Source organism: Hemicordylus capensis, chromosome 5 (assembly GCF_027244095.1).
Source record: "Hemicordylus capensis ecotype Gifberg chromosome 5, rHemCap1.1.pri, whole genome shotgun sequence".
Taxonomy (NCBI): Eukaryota; Metazoa; Chordata; class Lepidosauria; order Squamata; family Cordylidae; genus Hemicordylus; species Hemicordylus capensis.
In genome coordinates, this window is record NC_069661.1 from 217,596,406 (window position 1) to 217,614,512 (window position 18,107).

Sequence of the window (18,107 nt, forward strand, 5' to 3'; positions counted from 1 at the left end):
GCCTCATTCACATGATTAAGACACAGCCATCACCCTGAAGCCTCAGGAAGCTTTTGCCCAAATTCACGGGGTCACTGGGGGGTGGGGGAGTAGAGCTCCACCCCCAGCCGCTCTTAATTTGCGCTCTCTCCTTCTAGGTCGCTGCGCACCCATGAAGAGCATCTCTAGCAGCTTTAAGGAGACCATGAACCCCCATGACATTGTGCAGGATGCCATCCACAACTTCTCCCCTGCCTACCAGCAATACACTCAGCAGTCAACCCTAGAACATGGACCACCCTGGCGTAATGGTGCCCACATCATCTCACGCTCCCACAGTAGTTCTGGTGTCCGTGACAATGAGAAGACCCTGCTCCTGAGCTCAGACGATGAGTTCTAGAGGGGGAGGTGGTGGTAGTATGGTATGCTGTGGCCTGGAATTATTCCCTTTTATTTATTGAACCAAAAACGCAAATCACGCCCCCCCCCTTTCCTCCCTCCTTAAATGGTGCTCAAGTCAGGAATGGGCACTTCCTGCTGCCAGATTGTGAGCGCGTGGGCCATTGGGACAAATGGCGGGTGATTTGGACTTTCTTTTCCTGGTTTTCGTTTTCATTAAAGGTTTAACTGGAGCACATTTCGCTTAATAAGGAAGATTTAAAAGAACACAAAACCCGCCTGTCCCAGAAGGGAGCAAGGATCCATAATGAATGGAATGTGCCATGCTTTCTTTGTGGTGGTCCTTCTGCTTTTATTGGTGGGGTGGGGAAAGGTCAGGCAAGAGCACCTCAAAGCCATGAAGCTGTGTCTTCACCCACTTAACAAGCTGTCTGGAATGTGACTGACTGAAATCTGAAGCAGCAGAAATTTTATCCCACACACACACACCTGTACTCCTAATATGTGTTTTCATACTTTGGTTTCTAAGGAGTTAATTGGGTTGCAGGTTGAACCCTCAACTATTGCCCGAGTATTAACTTTGACCAACCTCTGAGTTGTGACCAGAATTCCTTTAGGTATATTCTGGAGTACAACAGTCACACATCTTTTCTGTTTCTGCTAATGATCAGTGTTGGGTGCTTCAGAAGGGAGCAATATTCTGCTTTAGAATAAGGAGGGAAATGAGAGAAATCTCTCCTGGATCAAAATAATGAGCAAATCTGAAACCTTGTGGAGGTGAAAAGTGGCTCTTGTCATGGGTTTTCTTGCCTTGTATTCTCTTGAAGTGTTAGACACTTCTTGCAAAATAGGACCTGCCATCAGCAGAGGGGGAAATGTCTGGCTCTAGATTGTGACCTAGCCATGGTCACCCAGAACAAGCTGCCCCAGATAGGAGGAGGAGGCACATTCCCCCACACATTGCTTGGTGGATGAAAATGTGTCTCTTCTTCCCCACACTTCTGTATGGATGGGGACCACTTTGGATGACTCTGCTGCAGAAGAGTGTCCATCTTGCACATGTAGCTCCTGATCCAGCAAGGGAATCCACATGCAGAAGACTGCTCCCCTGAACAGATTGCAGGGGAGGTCATATGCTCTTGTACTTTAATTTCTAGGAAATCTGCAGTCGTTGATTTCATTCTCTTCTGTATCCTCTCTTCTGGTGATCGAGTTCTGCAGTCTTTGATATTAAACTTTCTGTATTGCATCTGCCCCTCTTTTTAGAGCTGAACATCTGTGTGTGTTAACCTTCAGAAAATCTGTTGCAGGTCACTAGTTCTCCTTACTGTTACCTAAGTTTTATCCTTGTTAATAATTAGTTTAGAATGCCAGCAGGATAGTGTTTGCTGAATATTTGCCAAAGATGGTGAACATTCTGCTTTCTCTTCCCTTGCTCTGTCCTGGGCTTGTTGCAGCGTTGCCAGGATATGTAAACATATCGCTTCCGTGTGCATCTGCAACGGTGCCATTACATTCTCTACAGTGCATATGATAAAAACTGTACACTGGGCTTCTGTTGGCCTCATCGGGATTGGCCTGACCCTTATACAAGGTCTCTGCCACATGTCCCCTTTATAAGCTGAAGAGCCTGCCAGTCACAGGTTTTACCAGACACTTTGGTGTGTCCATTTAAAGCTGGGGGGCAGGGGGCAATAGCATTAATTGCAATGTATTGCACTTCTCTGCTGTTGTGGTTAATTGTGCCTGTATTAACACTGCCCACAGAAAGGGGAATAACGCTAGACCTCTTCCTTCCCCCACCCCTCTCTCGATTCCTCTTCCCCCTTCACTACCAGTAATGCTAGTTCTGTTCTAAGCTGCTATGATATCTCTCTCCCACAGCTTGTCCATGGTTGTTGGGCACCTGCTTGCTTGCAGTGCTTTTTTAGCTCCTTCTGTGGAGAGTCCAGAAATTAGAACCTTTGGGGACTGACTCTTGTTCCTTTTTCTCTGTGCCTTAATTTTCTCACACTTGCATGCACACCCATCACGGTTAATGGGGATCCCAAAGGCAGGAGCAGTTCCCTTTTGCCCAAGTTGTGCTTGGCCAGGCAAGAGGTTTGTGTGGGGCTGGGCAAGTTTGCTAAGACCCTTAGTAGTTCTTCCTGGAGGAGTGCTTACGCTGCTGCTGAAGTTGGCACTCCAGTCTGCATGTTCTAGCAGAAACGGGGTGGGAGGTGGGACGACAGTGGAGCACAACCATCCCATTCATATTCCCTGCTCAAAATAGCCTGAGGGGTTGAGAACTCAGGAGATGGAGGACGTAGAAGAAGAGAGACGGAAAAGCAACATGCTTCTGTAAATATATAGTCACCCCTTCCTTTGCTGTTAGACCCGTGCAATATATTCCTGCGGGGTGGCTTTTAAAACCCTGCTGCTGCTTTAAAAGAACACACACTCAGACCCACAGCCTATGGGTTTCTCACTAGCACCCCCCATTGGTAAGCTTTATCAGATCAGCCAGTGACTTGTGCCATTGCAGCCCAAGCATGATCCTGCTTGTCTGAAACCCCTGCCCTCTTTCTTTCGTGCTAGATATGGCCACCTCCAGTTGCTCTGGGCCTTTCCTGATGAAGTGGAGCAGGAGGAAGCCGCCACTTGCCAGAACAGCACAGCTACATTTTCGCAGCTGTGCAGCTCTTGATGCAGGGAGGCTAGCAGCTGATCTTGCAGTCGACAGGGCTTGGGTCAGGTCCCTGCGCCATTGGGAGAGCAGAGTTATCTGTCTGTGCCAGCAGCCTGGCCTTTTACAGCCAGTCCTGTGACACGTTGCCTCATGAAACGAGGATGAGTTTCAAAGAACTCTTTGTTGAAATGCTCTTTTCTACTTTTAATTTTGGAATGGGCAAGGGAGTTGTTGCTCAGTTTTGCCCATTCCTGTTTTTGTGGGACCGCTTCTCTCTTCCCTGCTTACCTCCATATACTTCCCAACCGTGTGCCTACTCTCGCCACCAATCAATTGAATTGTGTGTGTGTTGGGTCTTCCCGGTGAGTCCCCTTTTGTATGGGATGGGTGGAGGACGTGGCTGAAGTCTTACCTGCAAGTGAGCAGGAATTTCAGCATTGGGAGGAATTCTATATATATATTTTAATTTTTTAAAATGCATACTATATATAAATATATACTGTGCATAGGAACTGGGTATTCTTGAAGCTTCCTGTAGGTAGTGGTTAGAAGTAAGCATAACCACTCTCAAAGCAAGAACAAGTTCCCGTAGTCTCTGGCTGAGTGGCTTTTTAAACGTAGAGCCACGTTAAAGCCACCTGTGCTAAAGTTTGGGTTTCCTTCTGTCTTTTTGTTCTGTTGTCTCTCAAGACAGGAAAGGAATAGTCCGCGGCTGCACAACTTCCACCCTCCTTCAGATGTTAGACTATGACTCCATCATCCCTGACTACTTTGTACTGTGGCTGAGGATGATGGAAGTTGTAGTCCAAAAACACCTGGGAGGCTGAAGTTGTGCAGCTTGGGAATATAGCCCAAAGAACTTGATCCTCAGCCCAGCAATGATCATGTGTTTTGCTTAGGGCTTCTCAGAGGCTGATCACTTTATATACTTGCCTAAACATCAGGCCTACCAGAACACTCTTAGTGCTGTCCTCTTCCTTCCCCCTTATGTAACATACCCCTGGAATTTGTTTTTACTATTTTTCCATGTAGTTTAGTTATTTGTATATAAATGACTGAAAGAGAATACCCTGTATGATATGACAGAGTTACCTAGTTTTGTACCTCTCGTGTAATAACTGATGTGAGCTCAGAGACAAGCCATTGTCTCTGTTTTGGTCTTTTGTGATGTTATACTGCTCTGCAGAAACAAACAAATACAACAAATAAAAATATAGAGATAATATAGATTCTACTTCAATATGTCTCTGACTGCTGTTTTGTTGATATTGTCCTTTTTTATTTTCCTGGGATCTTTTCTCCGCACAGTGATCTAAAATAAATTCCAATTACTGTAGAGCTTATGCTGTTTCCAAAGTATATATTTGACTGGAAGTAAGCTGGTGAAAGGACTCTATGAGGCAGAGAGGACAAAGAGTGGAGGCCATGAAAAGTGCAAGTACCCCATCTCTTGGAACTAATTTCCCACAGTGGTTCTATTCTAACAGAATTGATTTTGGGCGGTTCCTACCTCTCTTATATTGTCACACACAGGCATCCTCCCCACATAATCTCCACTCCACACCTTCCCGCTGCACCATCCCCACTTGCTAGATGTCGGCATCAAAATGTTCAGCCCTAACGTAAAGTGTTGGGTAAGCTACCATCATGGAAGCAAGACGTGGAGAACTTTGGCTCAGTCTAAATCCATCTTCATCCATCGCCAGCTTTTTCCTTGGATAATGCTCTGCTCAGTCTTTGCCTGTTTTCTCGCAGGTGTCTTCTCAACTGTTTTATTATTGTTTGTCCAATTTCTATACTGCCCTTCCAAAAATGGCTCAGGGCAGTTTACACAGAGAAATAATAAATAAATAAGATGGATCCCTGTCCCCAAAGGGCTCACAATCTAAAAAGAAACATAAGATCGCTAGCTTATGGTGACCAGGGTGATTTGAGGGAGAAACTTCAAGCAGTGGAGGGTACTAGAGGCTTGCCCCATAACAGCCCCACACCCATGACCATGGTCCTCATCTAGAGAACTGTGTTTTTCTTCTTGCACTCCACATGTCCATTCCATTTGGGCATGAGGCAGAGGGTAATTTCATTCTCCTCCTCCAGCAGCAAGAGTTGGACTTAAGGATGTCAGTGTTGTTGGATAATATACTGGACAGAGTGCTGGTTCAAATCCTTGCTTGGCCGTGATGCTTACTTTACTGTAGATTATACATTTTAACCTCCCACTGTATGAGACTGAATGAGTGATTCTGCTGTATACTTCAATACCTTGACTAGTTTCCTTATGGAAGTGTCTAGTGACGCTTAACAAGTTATGCATCCAGTGATCTGTTTTATTTAAAAGATGTAAACCTAACCTTTTTCCAATTTAAAAACCTCACAAGGTAGCGAACAACAATAGTTAAAATACAGTAAAACATCAAGAATTTAATGTGAGCTGCTGTTTTTATTGTGATTATGATTTGATAGTCTCTGTTTATATTCTGAGTTGTAAATGAGGCAGAAATACTGGCCAGGGTTAGTGCCAAAGAAGCTGCCCTAGTTGCCAGAAAAATCAGCTATATATTTGGCCTTGGGATACTCCAACCAAAATAGGGCCTGTGTTCATTTCTGAACCAAGGAAGTTCCTCCAGTCTACACTTTTATTCAAATGACCTTTCCGTTGAGAAAGGATCTGCAGTTTCTGACTATATTGAGGTTTTAGCTAGTATCCAGGGCAATGACAAGGTGAAATCCTGTGCAGTCCAAAAAGAGCTTGCAGACTTTGACTTCACCCTTTCTTCCATTCTCCAATGAGTTAGGCTGATCTGCCTTAGCCCAGTCAAATCTGAAAAGTATGTCTTTTCCGAGACTCATACATGGCTGGTTAGAAGAAACACATAGACTGCTCATCTTCTTGGGAGAGTGAAATCAGCCCATTGTTTGTTAAACATTAAGGTTGTGCACACAACCAAAACAGCTGGCAGGGCAGACGGCTCATGGGGAGGCAGGCTCCTGCCTGCCTTCCCGCAAACAATCTATTATTTTTCTTAAAAAATAGGCTCTGCTGCTCACCATAGCACATGAGTGGTGAGTGGCAGAGCAGGGAACCAGAGGAGGAAGAAGTCTTCCAGCATCCCTCAATGCACCACTTCAGGAGCGTGGTGCATTGATGGATCCTCCCTCAGCTGGGCGCTGTTGCTGCCTGGGTGCTGTTGCTGCCTGGGTCTCTATATGCGTGGGCTGCCTGCAGCCCCCCCCCCATGATCCCGAACCTGGGGTTAAGGGCGCACTTGCACCCTTAAACCCAGGTTAAATCCTGGGGTAAGTTCCTAGGCTTGGGGCTGAGGCAGCCCTGGGATTGGGCTCAATCACAGCACTTCACATGGGCGGCCAAGCCCAGGCTGGGCTGCTTGTGTGAACAGCCGCATAGTCTCCTTTTTGTGTGAGCTGCCCAGACTGATGCAGCTCTGCTGCGAGCAGCGGAATGGGAGAACAAGTTCATGCACTTGAGCAGAATGGAAGCGATGGCTGCTCTGGTGGGAGGGGGGGGGGCACACTCGCTTCTGGCCGGTCTGTGCCAGTGGGCCTGTTGGTCTGTGCTGACGGGCTGGCACCCAACACATTATGTACCAGCCTTGCACTTCTTGCCAGCAGGAAAACAAGGCGAGGGAGTGAGCCTTGCTGGGCTAGACTTCTGGATCACTTCAGCCAGTTACCCCAAGCCTCAAGAGGAGGGAAGAGGATTAGCTGCCACCTCTGCCTTCTTCTTTCCTCTCCATGCTTCATGGCCCTCTGCAGTTATGCTCAGGGGACCCCTTCTCCTGACTCTTGCAGGCTGTGTTCCAAGGTGCACTAATTTTCCTCTTCTGTCATATTTGCAGATTATCTCAAGCAGTCTGTAGTCTCTGCTCTTGGCTGGGGAGAAGTCTTAGGCCACAGTCAGTGCCTGTGGCCTTGGGCTCCCTCAGCTCAAGCCCCCATCTCCTTCACCAGCTTTCTCTGGACTCATGACCTTGATGCTGTGGGGTTACCCCACCCACCCGCAACAATACTCATGAAGCAATTTTGTATAGACTTTCTTATGTCCCTAGAAGGACGATGACTATTTCTGGAGACTGCCAACAAATGGTGAGACTACACTTTCACTTCCCTGCAAGCCTGGTGTTAGTGGCTGACTTGTGTTCTACTACTACTTGGGATGGGTGGGTGGGGTTCAATATAAGGCTCATGTAGCTGTGTGCATTCTATATTTGCATTCTTGCCAAAGTTGGCATCAGACAGCACAAAATGCAGGAACAATATAGATTCAACACTTACACGGTTTGTAATTTCCCCCCCTCTTGCCTTCACTATATGGCTCAGCTTATGTACCTGAGCCATTTTGTTCTATCTGCTCAGTAGAAGCGTGTAGGCCCCTGGTTAATCAAAGGGTGTTGTGGGTGCACTCCCCTTATTGGGTGAAAGATCCTGTGTTTGTGCAAGAGTTATTGTTATTGACCACCTGCATCCTTCCAGCCCTGTGATTCCATATCTCTTATAATAAGGGTGGGCAGCAATGTTCCCTCTAATTTTTTTCATCTGTGCGTGGAATGAGTTTCGCAGTCTGGGAAGTACTTCTGGATCCAAGTACAGGTTCGCAGTCTGGGAGTACTTCTGGATCCACACCTCTCCCTGGTTTCTCATGTTGAGGTGGTGGGTGGCCAGGAGTGCTTTCTATCAGCTTCGGCTGATACGTCAACTGCGTCTGTTTCTCAAGATCAACGACCTCAAAACAGTGGTACACTTGTTGATAACCTCCAGACTGGACTTCTGTAATGCACTCTACGTGGGTCTGCCTTTCTACGTAGTCCGGAAACTTCAGTTGGTTCAGAATGGGGCAGCCAGGTTGGTCTCTGGGTCATCTCGGAGAGACCACATTATTCCCTTGTTGATGGAGCTACACTGGCTGCCAGTAGGTTTCCGAGCAGAATACAATGTGCTAGTTATAACTTATAAAGCCCTAAACAGCTTAGGCCCTGAATATTTAAGAGAACGTCTTCATGATGTGCCACATCGCCCATTGAGTTCATTTGAGGAGGTCCATCTCCAGTTACCGCCAGCTCGTCTGTTGGCCACATGGAGACGGGCCTTCTCGATTGCTGCCCCGAAATTGTGGCATGCACCCCCTGCTGAGATACGATCCTTCCCATCTCTGACTATTTTTAAAAAACATCTGAAGGCTTTTTCACCTTTTTTTAATTTGTTTTTTTTAAATGTTATGCTGTTTTTAAATTGCTAAACTGTTTTAACCATTTAAATTTGTTTTAATTGCTTTTATGTCATTGTTAACTGCCCAGAGACAAATGTTTGGGCAGTATGACAGACAGACAGACAGACAGACAGACAGACAGATAGATAATCGCCCAGTGAGGCACTACCTTGGCGTGCTCTGAGGAAGGTGAGAGCTATGCCAGAGGTCCAACCATACTGGACAGGCAGGGGCGTATCTAGGGTGAGGTAGGCAGGGCACGTGCCCTGGGTGCCACTTGAAGGGGGTGCCATTTTAAAAAAATTTTAAAAATGGCTGCAGAAAACAAAATGGCCACCATGTATGCTCAAATTGCCTCTGTGAGGCCCTAGGCCATGCCAGGCCTCGCAGAGGCCATTTGAGCATGCGTGGTGGCCATTTTGTTTTCAGCAGCCATTTAAAAAATATATATATTTTAAAAACAGCCACCGCACATGCTCAAATGGTCCCTGCAAGGCCCTAGAGGCCAGTGGGGGGAGGGGGAACCTTTGCAGACCCCCACACACATGGCCTTTAGGAAGCCACCCCGAAGGGGCTACAGGTAATTTTGTGTGTGTGTGTGTGTGACTGTACACATATTTAGTTTGGCACTAAGTACAGAGAATCAGGGCTTGTGAATATTGAGCTGAGGCTTATGAGCTAGGATTGTATTCATTTGCTCTTTCTTTGCTTCTTGTGATAAGTGAGTTAAATGTGATGTCTTAATAATATGGCTATTAATGGTGAGTTTGTCTTTGAATCAGTGTGAAATCCTTAGTATTAAGGCCCACTGGGAGTTTCTTGCTCTCTTTCTCTCATTTTAACTGTCTTTCTGAAATACTAGAATATATTCCAAGCAGTGACACAGTTTACTCTGCATATCCTTTAATTATTTTCAGATAATTATTTATTATCTGGGAAAAGCCAAATTCTCCATTTATTTTTAAAACTTATCTCATAGTGATGCTACAATGCATAGTAGAGAATTAGACTGGCACTTTTGTTAAGTTTTCCAAGTACACCTCCACATAGTATTTAGGTATTTCATGAGCCCCAGCATACTGAAATTTGTAGTTTCCCAGCATTTTTTTGTCTGGCTACGTCCACTGCTAAATAGTTCTTGAAATATTAAAAGATTAACAAGCTTGACTTGTATTTTCCAGCTGATATTATGGTAAAGTTATCTGAAAGATGGGTGTCAGATGTTTGGACAGGGGGCGCAATTTCAGTGCTTGCCCTAGGCGCTATTTTCCCTAGATACGCCTCTGTGGACAGATCTCATCAGAGGAGCCAGATGAAGAGTGCCTCTCCCATTAGCAATATGGTGAGACATAACTTTAATAAATCTATACCAGATCAGTCATCGCCCGGGTCAACAAGGACCGCGCCAGGTGCTGGAGTCCCTGGACATCTGGTGGCAAGTGGGCTACAGGACTCAGGATCTTCAGTTGAGCAACCAGGGCTGGAGACTGCAGGGTTACTGGAAGAAACGTCACCTAACCGGAAAAAATATACAAAAAACACCAACAAGGAAATAATGATTTGCTATAAAATTGAAAAAGTTGTAGCAAATGAAGATGCAAAAATATTATGGGACTTCCGACTATAGACAAACATCTGCCACACAATACACCAGATATAACTGTAATCAAGAAGAAAAACAAGTTAAAATAATTGACATAGCAATACCAGGTGATAGCAGAAGAAAAAACACAGAGATCTACAAATTGAAATTGAAAGGCTGTGGCAGAAGAAGACCAAAATAATCCCAATAGTAATTGGCACCCTAGGTGCAATTCCAAAACACCTTGAAGAGCACCTCAACACCATAGGGGCCACAGAAATCACCATCAGCCAATTACAAAAAGCAACCTTACTGGGAACAGCCTATATTCTGTGACGATATCTATAATAATAACAGCAACAATATTGATAATAAAATTCAGCCATCCCAGGTCCTTGGGAAGGACTTGATGTCTGGGTAAAACAAACCAGTCAATAACACCTGTCTGACTGTGTAAACAATAATAATAAAACCTATTGTTGGACTATGGGGATTATGGTTGTGTGTGTTTTTAAAAACGGACCATACAGTTTTGAAGTCAGTCTACGCATCGTTTATAAGGGGCTGATTCTGAGACATCACTAGCACATAGGAAACTACCTTATGCTGAATCAATCCATTGGTCCTTCTAGCTCAGTACTGTATACAGTCAGTGGCTCTGCAAGGTTTCAGGCAGAAGTATTTCCCAGCTCTACAGTCCATGCCAGAGATTGAACATGGAGCTTTTAAAGTAGATCCTCCTCTAACACTGAACCACAGCCCTGTCCCCAAACACTCAGGTAAATCTAGTTTGTTTATTTCTTTAGTATCTAACATGCAATCTCCCCTAACCACATAAGTGGAAGTTATGTGTGTTATGTGTGACTGTTATGTGTGTTATGAGTGGAAGTTATGTGTGTTATGTGTGACTGGTATTGGAACAATCATGGAGGAAATGGCAGAGGAGAGCTGGTCTTGCGGTAGCAGGCATGAATTATTCCCTTTGCTATGTAGGATTTACCTTGGCTTCCATTTGGATGGGTGACTACATGTGAGTGCTGTCTGCTGTAAGATATTCCCCTTGCGGGATGGGCCATACCTTGGAGCATCCGCTTTGCATGCAGAAGTTCTGAGGTTTAATCCCTGGCATCTCCAAGATAGGGCTGAGAGAGACTCCTGCCTGAAACCTTAGAGAGCTGCTGCCGGTCAGTGTACCAGAGATTCTCAACGTTGAGTCCCCAGATGTTATTGAACTTCAACTCCCATAATCCCCAGCCAAAGGCCACTGGGGCTGGCTGGGGATTGTGGGAGTTGAAGTCCAGTAACATCTGGGGACCCAACGTTGAGAATCCCTGCCTTAGACAATACTGAGCTTGAAGGACCAGTAGTCTGACTGACATAAGGCCGCTACCTATGGCAGCCATGCAGTTCAAGGGAACATGTAAACCAAGCTCACTACTACAACTACTACCACTTTTCAACAAAAGTTCTCAAAGTTGGTTCCCTGTCCCCAGAGGGCTCGTAATCTAAAATAAATGCAAGTGCTATTAGGATGATGCTGTGCTGGAGCTAGAGAGAAAAAGTTGCTCTCCCCCTGCCTCGTAAGAGAATCGCCACTGCATCTTTGTCCAGTTAGCCAAACCTAATGCTCCGACAAAGGACACGCACAGCCAACTAATCTCGAAACGTCCAGTTTCAAGCCGTGGTCTCCACTGCCAGTAAGCTACCACCCAGTGGGCCCATCACGGTGGCCTTGAGTGGCTGATAGCTAGGCTCCCACACAGGCTCCCGGTCACTGATGTGCTGCTTGTTTCCTCCTGCGTCTGAAGAGGATCCTTGTTTTACAGTGATGGCAACAGAATGGAATGCGGAGTGGGTGAGGCCACCTACCAAACTCTCTGACCTCCAGGTAACATTCCAGGGATTCTTTCACATGCCTGCTTCAGCTGCCCTGGTTGGTGTTCCTCTCCTCTTAAAAAGCAATTGATTCCATCTGGCACGTACCACCCATAGGTTTCTATATGCAAAAGCCCTGTTATTTTGGGTACAGGAACCGTTTGGATTGTGGATATTTAGCTGGTAGCATTTGCTGGCATAATCCTAGTGCTGTAATCAGGATGTGCTGGTCATGGCTGTGGTGCGCTGCTGCTGTTGTGGTTTTCTTCAGAGTGAAACAGCTTCGGCCAGAGTCTGTAAACCGTTTACTGCCTCATCAAAGCAACTTAATTCTTCAGCGTAGGTGACACTGTGTCCGCTGTCACTGCAACAGGATTTATAGTTCTATGGAAAAGGCTCTGAGGTTGCTGCCTTCCTCCACTTTCTCTTAGGGATGGCTTCTCTGCCAGTCCTACAGATCAACCCATATGATTTAAGGACAGGGAACTGCCTTCTACCAAGTCAGACCATGGGTCCATCTCGCTCAGTATTGTCCACATGGACTGGCAGCGGCTTCTCCAAGATTTCTGGCAGGAGTCTTTCCCAGCCCTTCCTGGAGAGTGCAGGGATTGAACCTGTGATCTTCTGCCTGCAAACAGATGCTCTATCACTGAGCTACAGACCCATCCCCTTAGGGAGACAGCTTACAGCACATGTAGTCCCATCCAAATGGATACCAAGCTGAACCCTGCTTAGTAAAGGGGACCATTCATGCTCACTTCACAAGAGAAGCAGGGAGGAAGGGATTAAGTAGGGTTTAAGTGCAAATGCTTGGAGTGGCTTGCAGGATTTCAGGAGAACCAGTTCAGTGTTCTTGACTGCAAGGCCTGGGAGCCAGTGGCAGCTTCTAACTGACTGAAACTTCACACAGCCCTAATAAGCAAAGCTGGAACACTGCATGGAGGCGAACGTTTCCACTGTGCACTGGTGTGTTTTGCCCAGTATTTGTGGGGGTGCCTCTAGAGCCACCTTGGAAGGTACACACAGGTTGCTGGGAAGTGCAGTCCTTCAGTGCTTTCACCACAGAGCTCTTTGGGGAAGGCTTTGGGAAGGACTGCATTTCCTGTGTGCTTTGCAGTATGGTGTGGGAGCGTGGCTGGGCTCAGTTTCACTTAAAGCCCATTCTCCACGGCTAGGGGAAAGTGCATCTCTGTGCAGAGGCAGGGTGTGGTGGGAAATGGCTCTCGCACTGAAGGTTGGTTTTTGGTTTTTGCCCAAGTGGCCCCTACCTGAAAAATAGTGAAGATCACTGACCTAGTTTGTGCAGTCCAATTGGACAATTGCACCCTCTCAATACTCAAGAATGTGTGTGGTGAATAGGGCATTTGAACTCTGCCCACAACTCCCATCTGTGCTTACTGGGTTGGTCTGATCCTGGTCCATTGGAGAGAGGTCTTAAACGGGGCTGCCTACTGGTTCCCTTTTTATTTGTTTCTATTAATGACTTTGTCTTGGCTATGGAATCGCAATGTTTCTTTCCTCCTTCACTTAGCAGGCGTTAAATTTCTATCTTAATGGATGCACCTATTTCCTGTGTTGAGATTGGCCTTAGAAGAATGCTGGCTAAATTGGCCAGTTATTGTGAGAAGGATTCACAATAATGTGAAAAGGATTCACCCTCCTGTATTCTACCAAAGACAACCACAGGGCTCTGTGGACGCCAGGAGTCGAAATCGACTTGACGGCACACTCGTCTTTTAAATATTTGGGTGTTTCATTACATAAGTGCCTGGCATCGAAGGCACACCTCATTATTGTTACAGCAACTGTTTGACTTTCTGTGGTGGCTATCTGAAGTTTTTCTACCCTAAAGGCAGGCAGTTAAAATATTTCAGGGCAAGGTGACAGATGCTATCACAGATGTTATCACAGATGTTGTATGGGGTTGAGATTGGGGGTGCGATGAGAAGGTTCAACTGAAAATAGTCCAGAGCAACTTCCTAAAGAAGATTTTGGATCTCCCCCAGGGCATTCCTGTTGCCTACCTAAGAATGGAGGTAGGGCTACCTTTAATCTCCATCAGAGTTCATTTAGCATCGCTAAGGTACTTCAAGAAACTAGACTGCCTGCTGGAACATCATTTAGTTAAATCTTGTTATTTATATTATTATGGATGGGAATTGGTGAACTAACTTTCTGTCTTATATAAAACAGTTGTATGCCCGGCCTTCGATGGGGGAACTTAGATCTTGGAGCAGAGGAAACATTAGAGATCAGCTCCTTGAACAGGATGCTTGTAGAGAAGCCACTGTGGTACAGTTGTCAAGGTTTTCATTTTGGTACCACTATAATAAGAAACAGAAGTTTCTCCCAGTACCTGGTTAATTTTACTCATGTGTCACTGAGGAAGTCTTTTACAACATTACACTTTCAAACAATGCCCATGTCATATCTCAAAGGGAGATTCCTCAAACTTCTGGTGGAACAGCACCTTTGTTCTTGTGGTGCTGGTCAAGTGGAGGATATCCACTACATCTTATGTTGTCCTTTCTATGATGTGATTAGGGGAGGAACGTTGAGACAGTTGATAGATAAATCCAAGGGTTCGGATGTGGAATGTTCTATCTTCTTTAGATGAGATTCCATACGTCAGTTCCATATGTCAAATTGCCACTCTTGCCTTGCTTTCTTATAAACTTAGAAAGAAATTCACAACTGCTATGCCTTGTTCTAAATTGTAGCGTTGGTTTTCGCTTAATATTTAGCTGAAGTAACTTTATGGTACATGGTGTTTTGTTACATAATATGACCAGTGGTTATAACAAACTTACTAGTTACTTACTGGGTGGACTGCAAGGCGGCTCAGAATTGGTCTGGTGCTCAATGTACTATGTGGTGGAGCAGTTGGGCAATTGCTTCATAATGCAATGTCATCATGAATTGTCATGATGCAATGTCATCAGTGGAGAGCAAATAAGGTACAGGCAGTCATGAAGTGCACAAATGCTCATTGCAGTCACCACAAATCCAACAACCTGTTTCAAGTTCCCATTAGTTCCTTTTTCCGTACGAACCCTATAACCACACTTTTGACTTGATTGTTTGGCCTTTAAGTGTGCTATGAAGAACTAATTCAAGTTTAGATTAAGAGCTAGTTTAAATTCAAGCATTTAGGAGTAGGGGTGTGCACGGAACCGTCTAATTTTTAAAAAACTTTTTTAAAAAAATTAGTGATAAATACCTGTAGCCCCTTCGGGGGGCTTGCTGTAGGCCACGGGGGTGGGGCATGAGGGTTCCCCCTGCTCCTGCCGGCCTCCATCACCGCCATGGCCGGGTGAATATAGTATTTTGGGCCCTTTCAGTCCAGAAGGAACTGGGGGGCGGGCGGGCGGGTTCGATTCAATCCCGGACTGAACCGCTGGACCGGTTCGCACATCCCTATTTAGGAGGTGGTTTTTCTTGGGAAGCCACCTAATGGCACAGGAGAGAAGTAACTTGCAGGGGGTTGCTGGTTCAAATCCCCACTGATATGTTTCCCAGACTATGGGAAACAACTATATTGGGCAGCAGCGATATAGGAAGGTGCTGAAGAGCATCATCTCACACTGCACGGGAGATGGTAATGGCAAACCCCTCCTGTATTCTACCAAAGAACCACATGGCTCTGTGGTTGCCAGGAGTCGACACCAACTTGATGGCGCAACTTTACTTTACCTTTTCTTGGGGGTGGGGGAGTAGTAAGCTATAATTTAGCCAGAAGTCAAACAGATATTTGGACTGGGGTGCTATCAACATAGCTCTCTTTCTCGTATTTCAACCGTCTGGTCATAATAAGGCTGTTGAAGTTCTAAACTGGTGTTCTGGAGCAATTCTGAAGTGGATGAAGGCAAAGAAATTGAAGTTGAATCCAGACAAGTCTGCTGATTGGCAATACCAATCTTGAAAAAGATGTCCAGTCTGTAGTAGACTGGATTGCAATTCCCCAGAAGCAACAGGTTCACAGGCCTGGTTCCTTACCTGCTTATAGATGCACAGATGACTGTGACGGCCAGGAGGCTCTCTTACCAATTCCATCACTCACCAGCCATGCTTTTTCTTGGAGAAATCAGATCTAGCTCCTGTTGTCTGTGCCTTAGGCACTCCAGGATGGATTCGTGGCTGACATACCATGCAAAGGTACATCAGCTCAGTAACACTGTGTGCATGCAAGCTGTGCAAATGCAATTTTTTTTGGGGGGGGGGTGTCGGCAAATGTTATGTAAGAGTTTATTTGCCTTATGTAAGGCAAATGTTATGTAAAAATGAACCCATTTCCAGGGGGCTTACTCCAATATTTGTGCAATGAGTGCATGCATTACAGGGTGATGTACCTTTGCATCATATGCCAGCCACTGTAATGAAATCTTCGGGGGGGGGGGCCTAAAGACTGTCCCAGGGGCATAACTAGAATAGGGCAAGGGGAGACAGTTGTCTGGGGGCCCCCAGAGGCAAGTCACATGACTGACTCCCCCAGCCACGCACCCACCCAGGCTTCCTTCAGTTGTATTCATCCTCCAAAACTGATGTGAGTGTTAAGACCTGGAGCTACCAGAACAGCATGTCTTTCTCTAGTACAATTAAATGACTTGCATCGTCCACAATTTACAAAACCGTTTTAAAAATAATTTAGGATGAGCTGAGCTTCAGTGAGGGGGGGGTGCATTTTAAAATCTTGGCTCTGGGCCCACTCCAACCTTGCTACACCCCTGGACTGTCCAAATGTCAGTCAGACTTCTGCCTGGAAATCTTCCACACTTGGCTTTTAGTTTGTATCTCCTCTGGAATGGAGGGGGTGCGTTCACATAGCAGCCACATTTATCCTGAAGTCGCCAGCAAGCTATCAGGGAGCACTTCACACACTTTGGGTTTTTAATTGCACATTAAGATTGTAGCCCAAGTTATATCCGGGATTTTTTTTTAAAGCCCAACTGTTTGCATCTGTTTTGGGGGACAACTTCAAACTTGCAGTAAAGCCTCACAGAAAACCTGCAGAACAGCCTGCTGTCTGGGAAAGCTCCTGGGGCTGAAAGGATGAACCATATTAGGCCTATTTTTATTCCAGTTGACTTCCAAGTTCAATTCAGGTTGCAGTTTAGAGCTTTAAAGCCCTAAACTGTCTGGAACTGTGAAATCTTGAGAGTTGGTTCATCATCTATTCCTAGGGCCTCATATCGTTCCTTTTGCCCACTGAAGCACAGTTGGTGAAGACAGGAAAGGGTCTCTTCAGCCCCTCTCCCTATTCAGCCCAAGCATAACATCTTTCCACGGGCTGTTTTATTTATTTATTAAACACATTTCTGTACTGTCCCATATGAAAGTTTCTGGGCAGTTTGCAATTTAAAACAATAAAAACTGGTCTCTCCCTTGTGTGTGTATATAAGATTGTGAGCCCTAAGACAGGGAGCCATTTTCTCATGCCTCTGAGAAACAGCCGTGTGTTGGCAAAAATTGAGGGAGGACGAAGAAGTGATCACATGCGAGCCGCAATCTGGGTAGGATGGTGTGGAATATGCTTTACCCTGGATATAGCACTAGACAATGTGGGTTGCATGATTTCCCACCCAGATTGTGGTAGAGGTCATGGGAGAAGTGACACGGTCACTTCTCCCTCCTCCTAGCTTGACTTTTTCCCAACTCATGGCCATTTCTTAGGAGCGCTCCTAGGGCTTGGAGCTTGGCTTGGATGCTCCTCCTACCTAGCTGTCAGTCGTGTGAGAACCAGCCCCTTCTGTTCCATGGAGGCTGTCCCCGGCCAACTGAGCAAAAGAGGCACCTTTTTACAGTGGTGATTCTCTTTATTGAGCAGAGGGAGAGCAACTGGCCCTGTCCATGCCCAGCACATCATCCTTCCAGTGGCGGCTGCTGCTGGGGTCTATCTTAGGTTTCTTTTTTAGATCGCGAGCCCTTTGGCTACAGGGAGCCATTTAGTTTGTTTAAATCTAAGTAAACCGCTTTGGGAACTTATATTGAAAAGCGGTGTATAGATATGTCATATTTTTATCTTCTCTAGTGCTGGAATGCACTCTGCCTCTCCTCTTACCTTATGCCAGGGATTCTCAAACTTGGGTCCTCAGGTGTTATTGGACTTCAACTCCCATAATCCCCAGCCTCAGTGGCCTTTGGTTGGGGATTATGGGAGTTGAAGTCCAATAACACCTGAGGACCCAAGTTTGCGAATCCCTGCCTTATGCCATTACCTGTGTACTTATCACACTTATCTTTGAAAAGCAATTATCACTTAGACTAAAAATTAAATGTGAGAGACACATTCTCCCATTGTTTGGACGATCTATAAGTCTGGCTCATGAATCTTTTACTAATATGAAAAGAGAACAAGCACAAGCAGCTTCAGCTTCTCCATG

At 45.7% G+C, this 18,107-nt stretch overlaps 1 protein-coding gene across 3 annotated transcripts in view; it reads left to right on the forward strand.

Moving 5' to 3' along the window:
* Positions 1 to 4,286, forward strand: part of TMEM184B (transmembrane protein 184B) — a 66,180-nt gene extending 61,894 nt beyond the window's left edge. For all 3 annotated transcript variants that reach the window (XM_053254460.1, XM_053254462.1, XM_053254461.1), the window contains one exon: positions 138 to 4,286. In XM_053254460.1, the coding sequence (XP_053110435.1) occupies positions 138 to 379 (242 nt within the window). In that variant the 3' untranslated portion in view covers positions 380 to 4,286. The remainder of the gene's footprint in view (positions 1 to 137) is intronic.
* Positions 4,287 to 18,107: the final 13,821 nt, after the last annotated feature.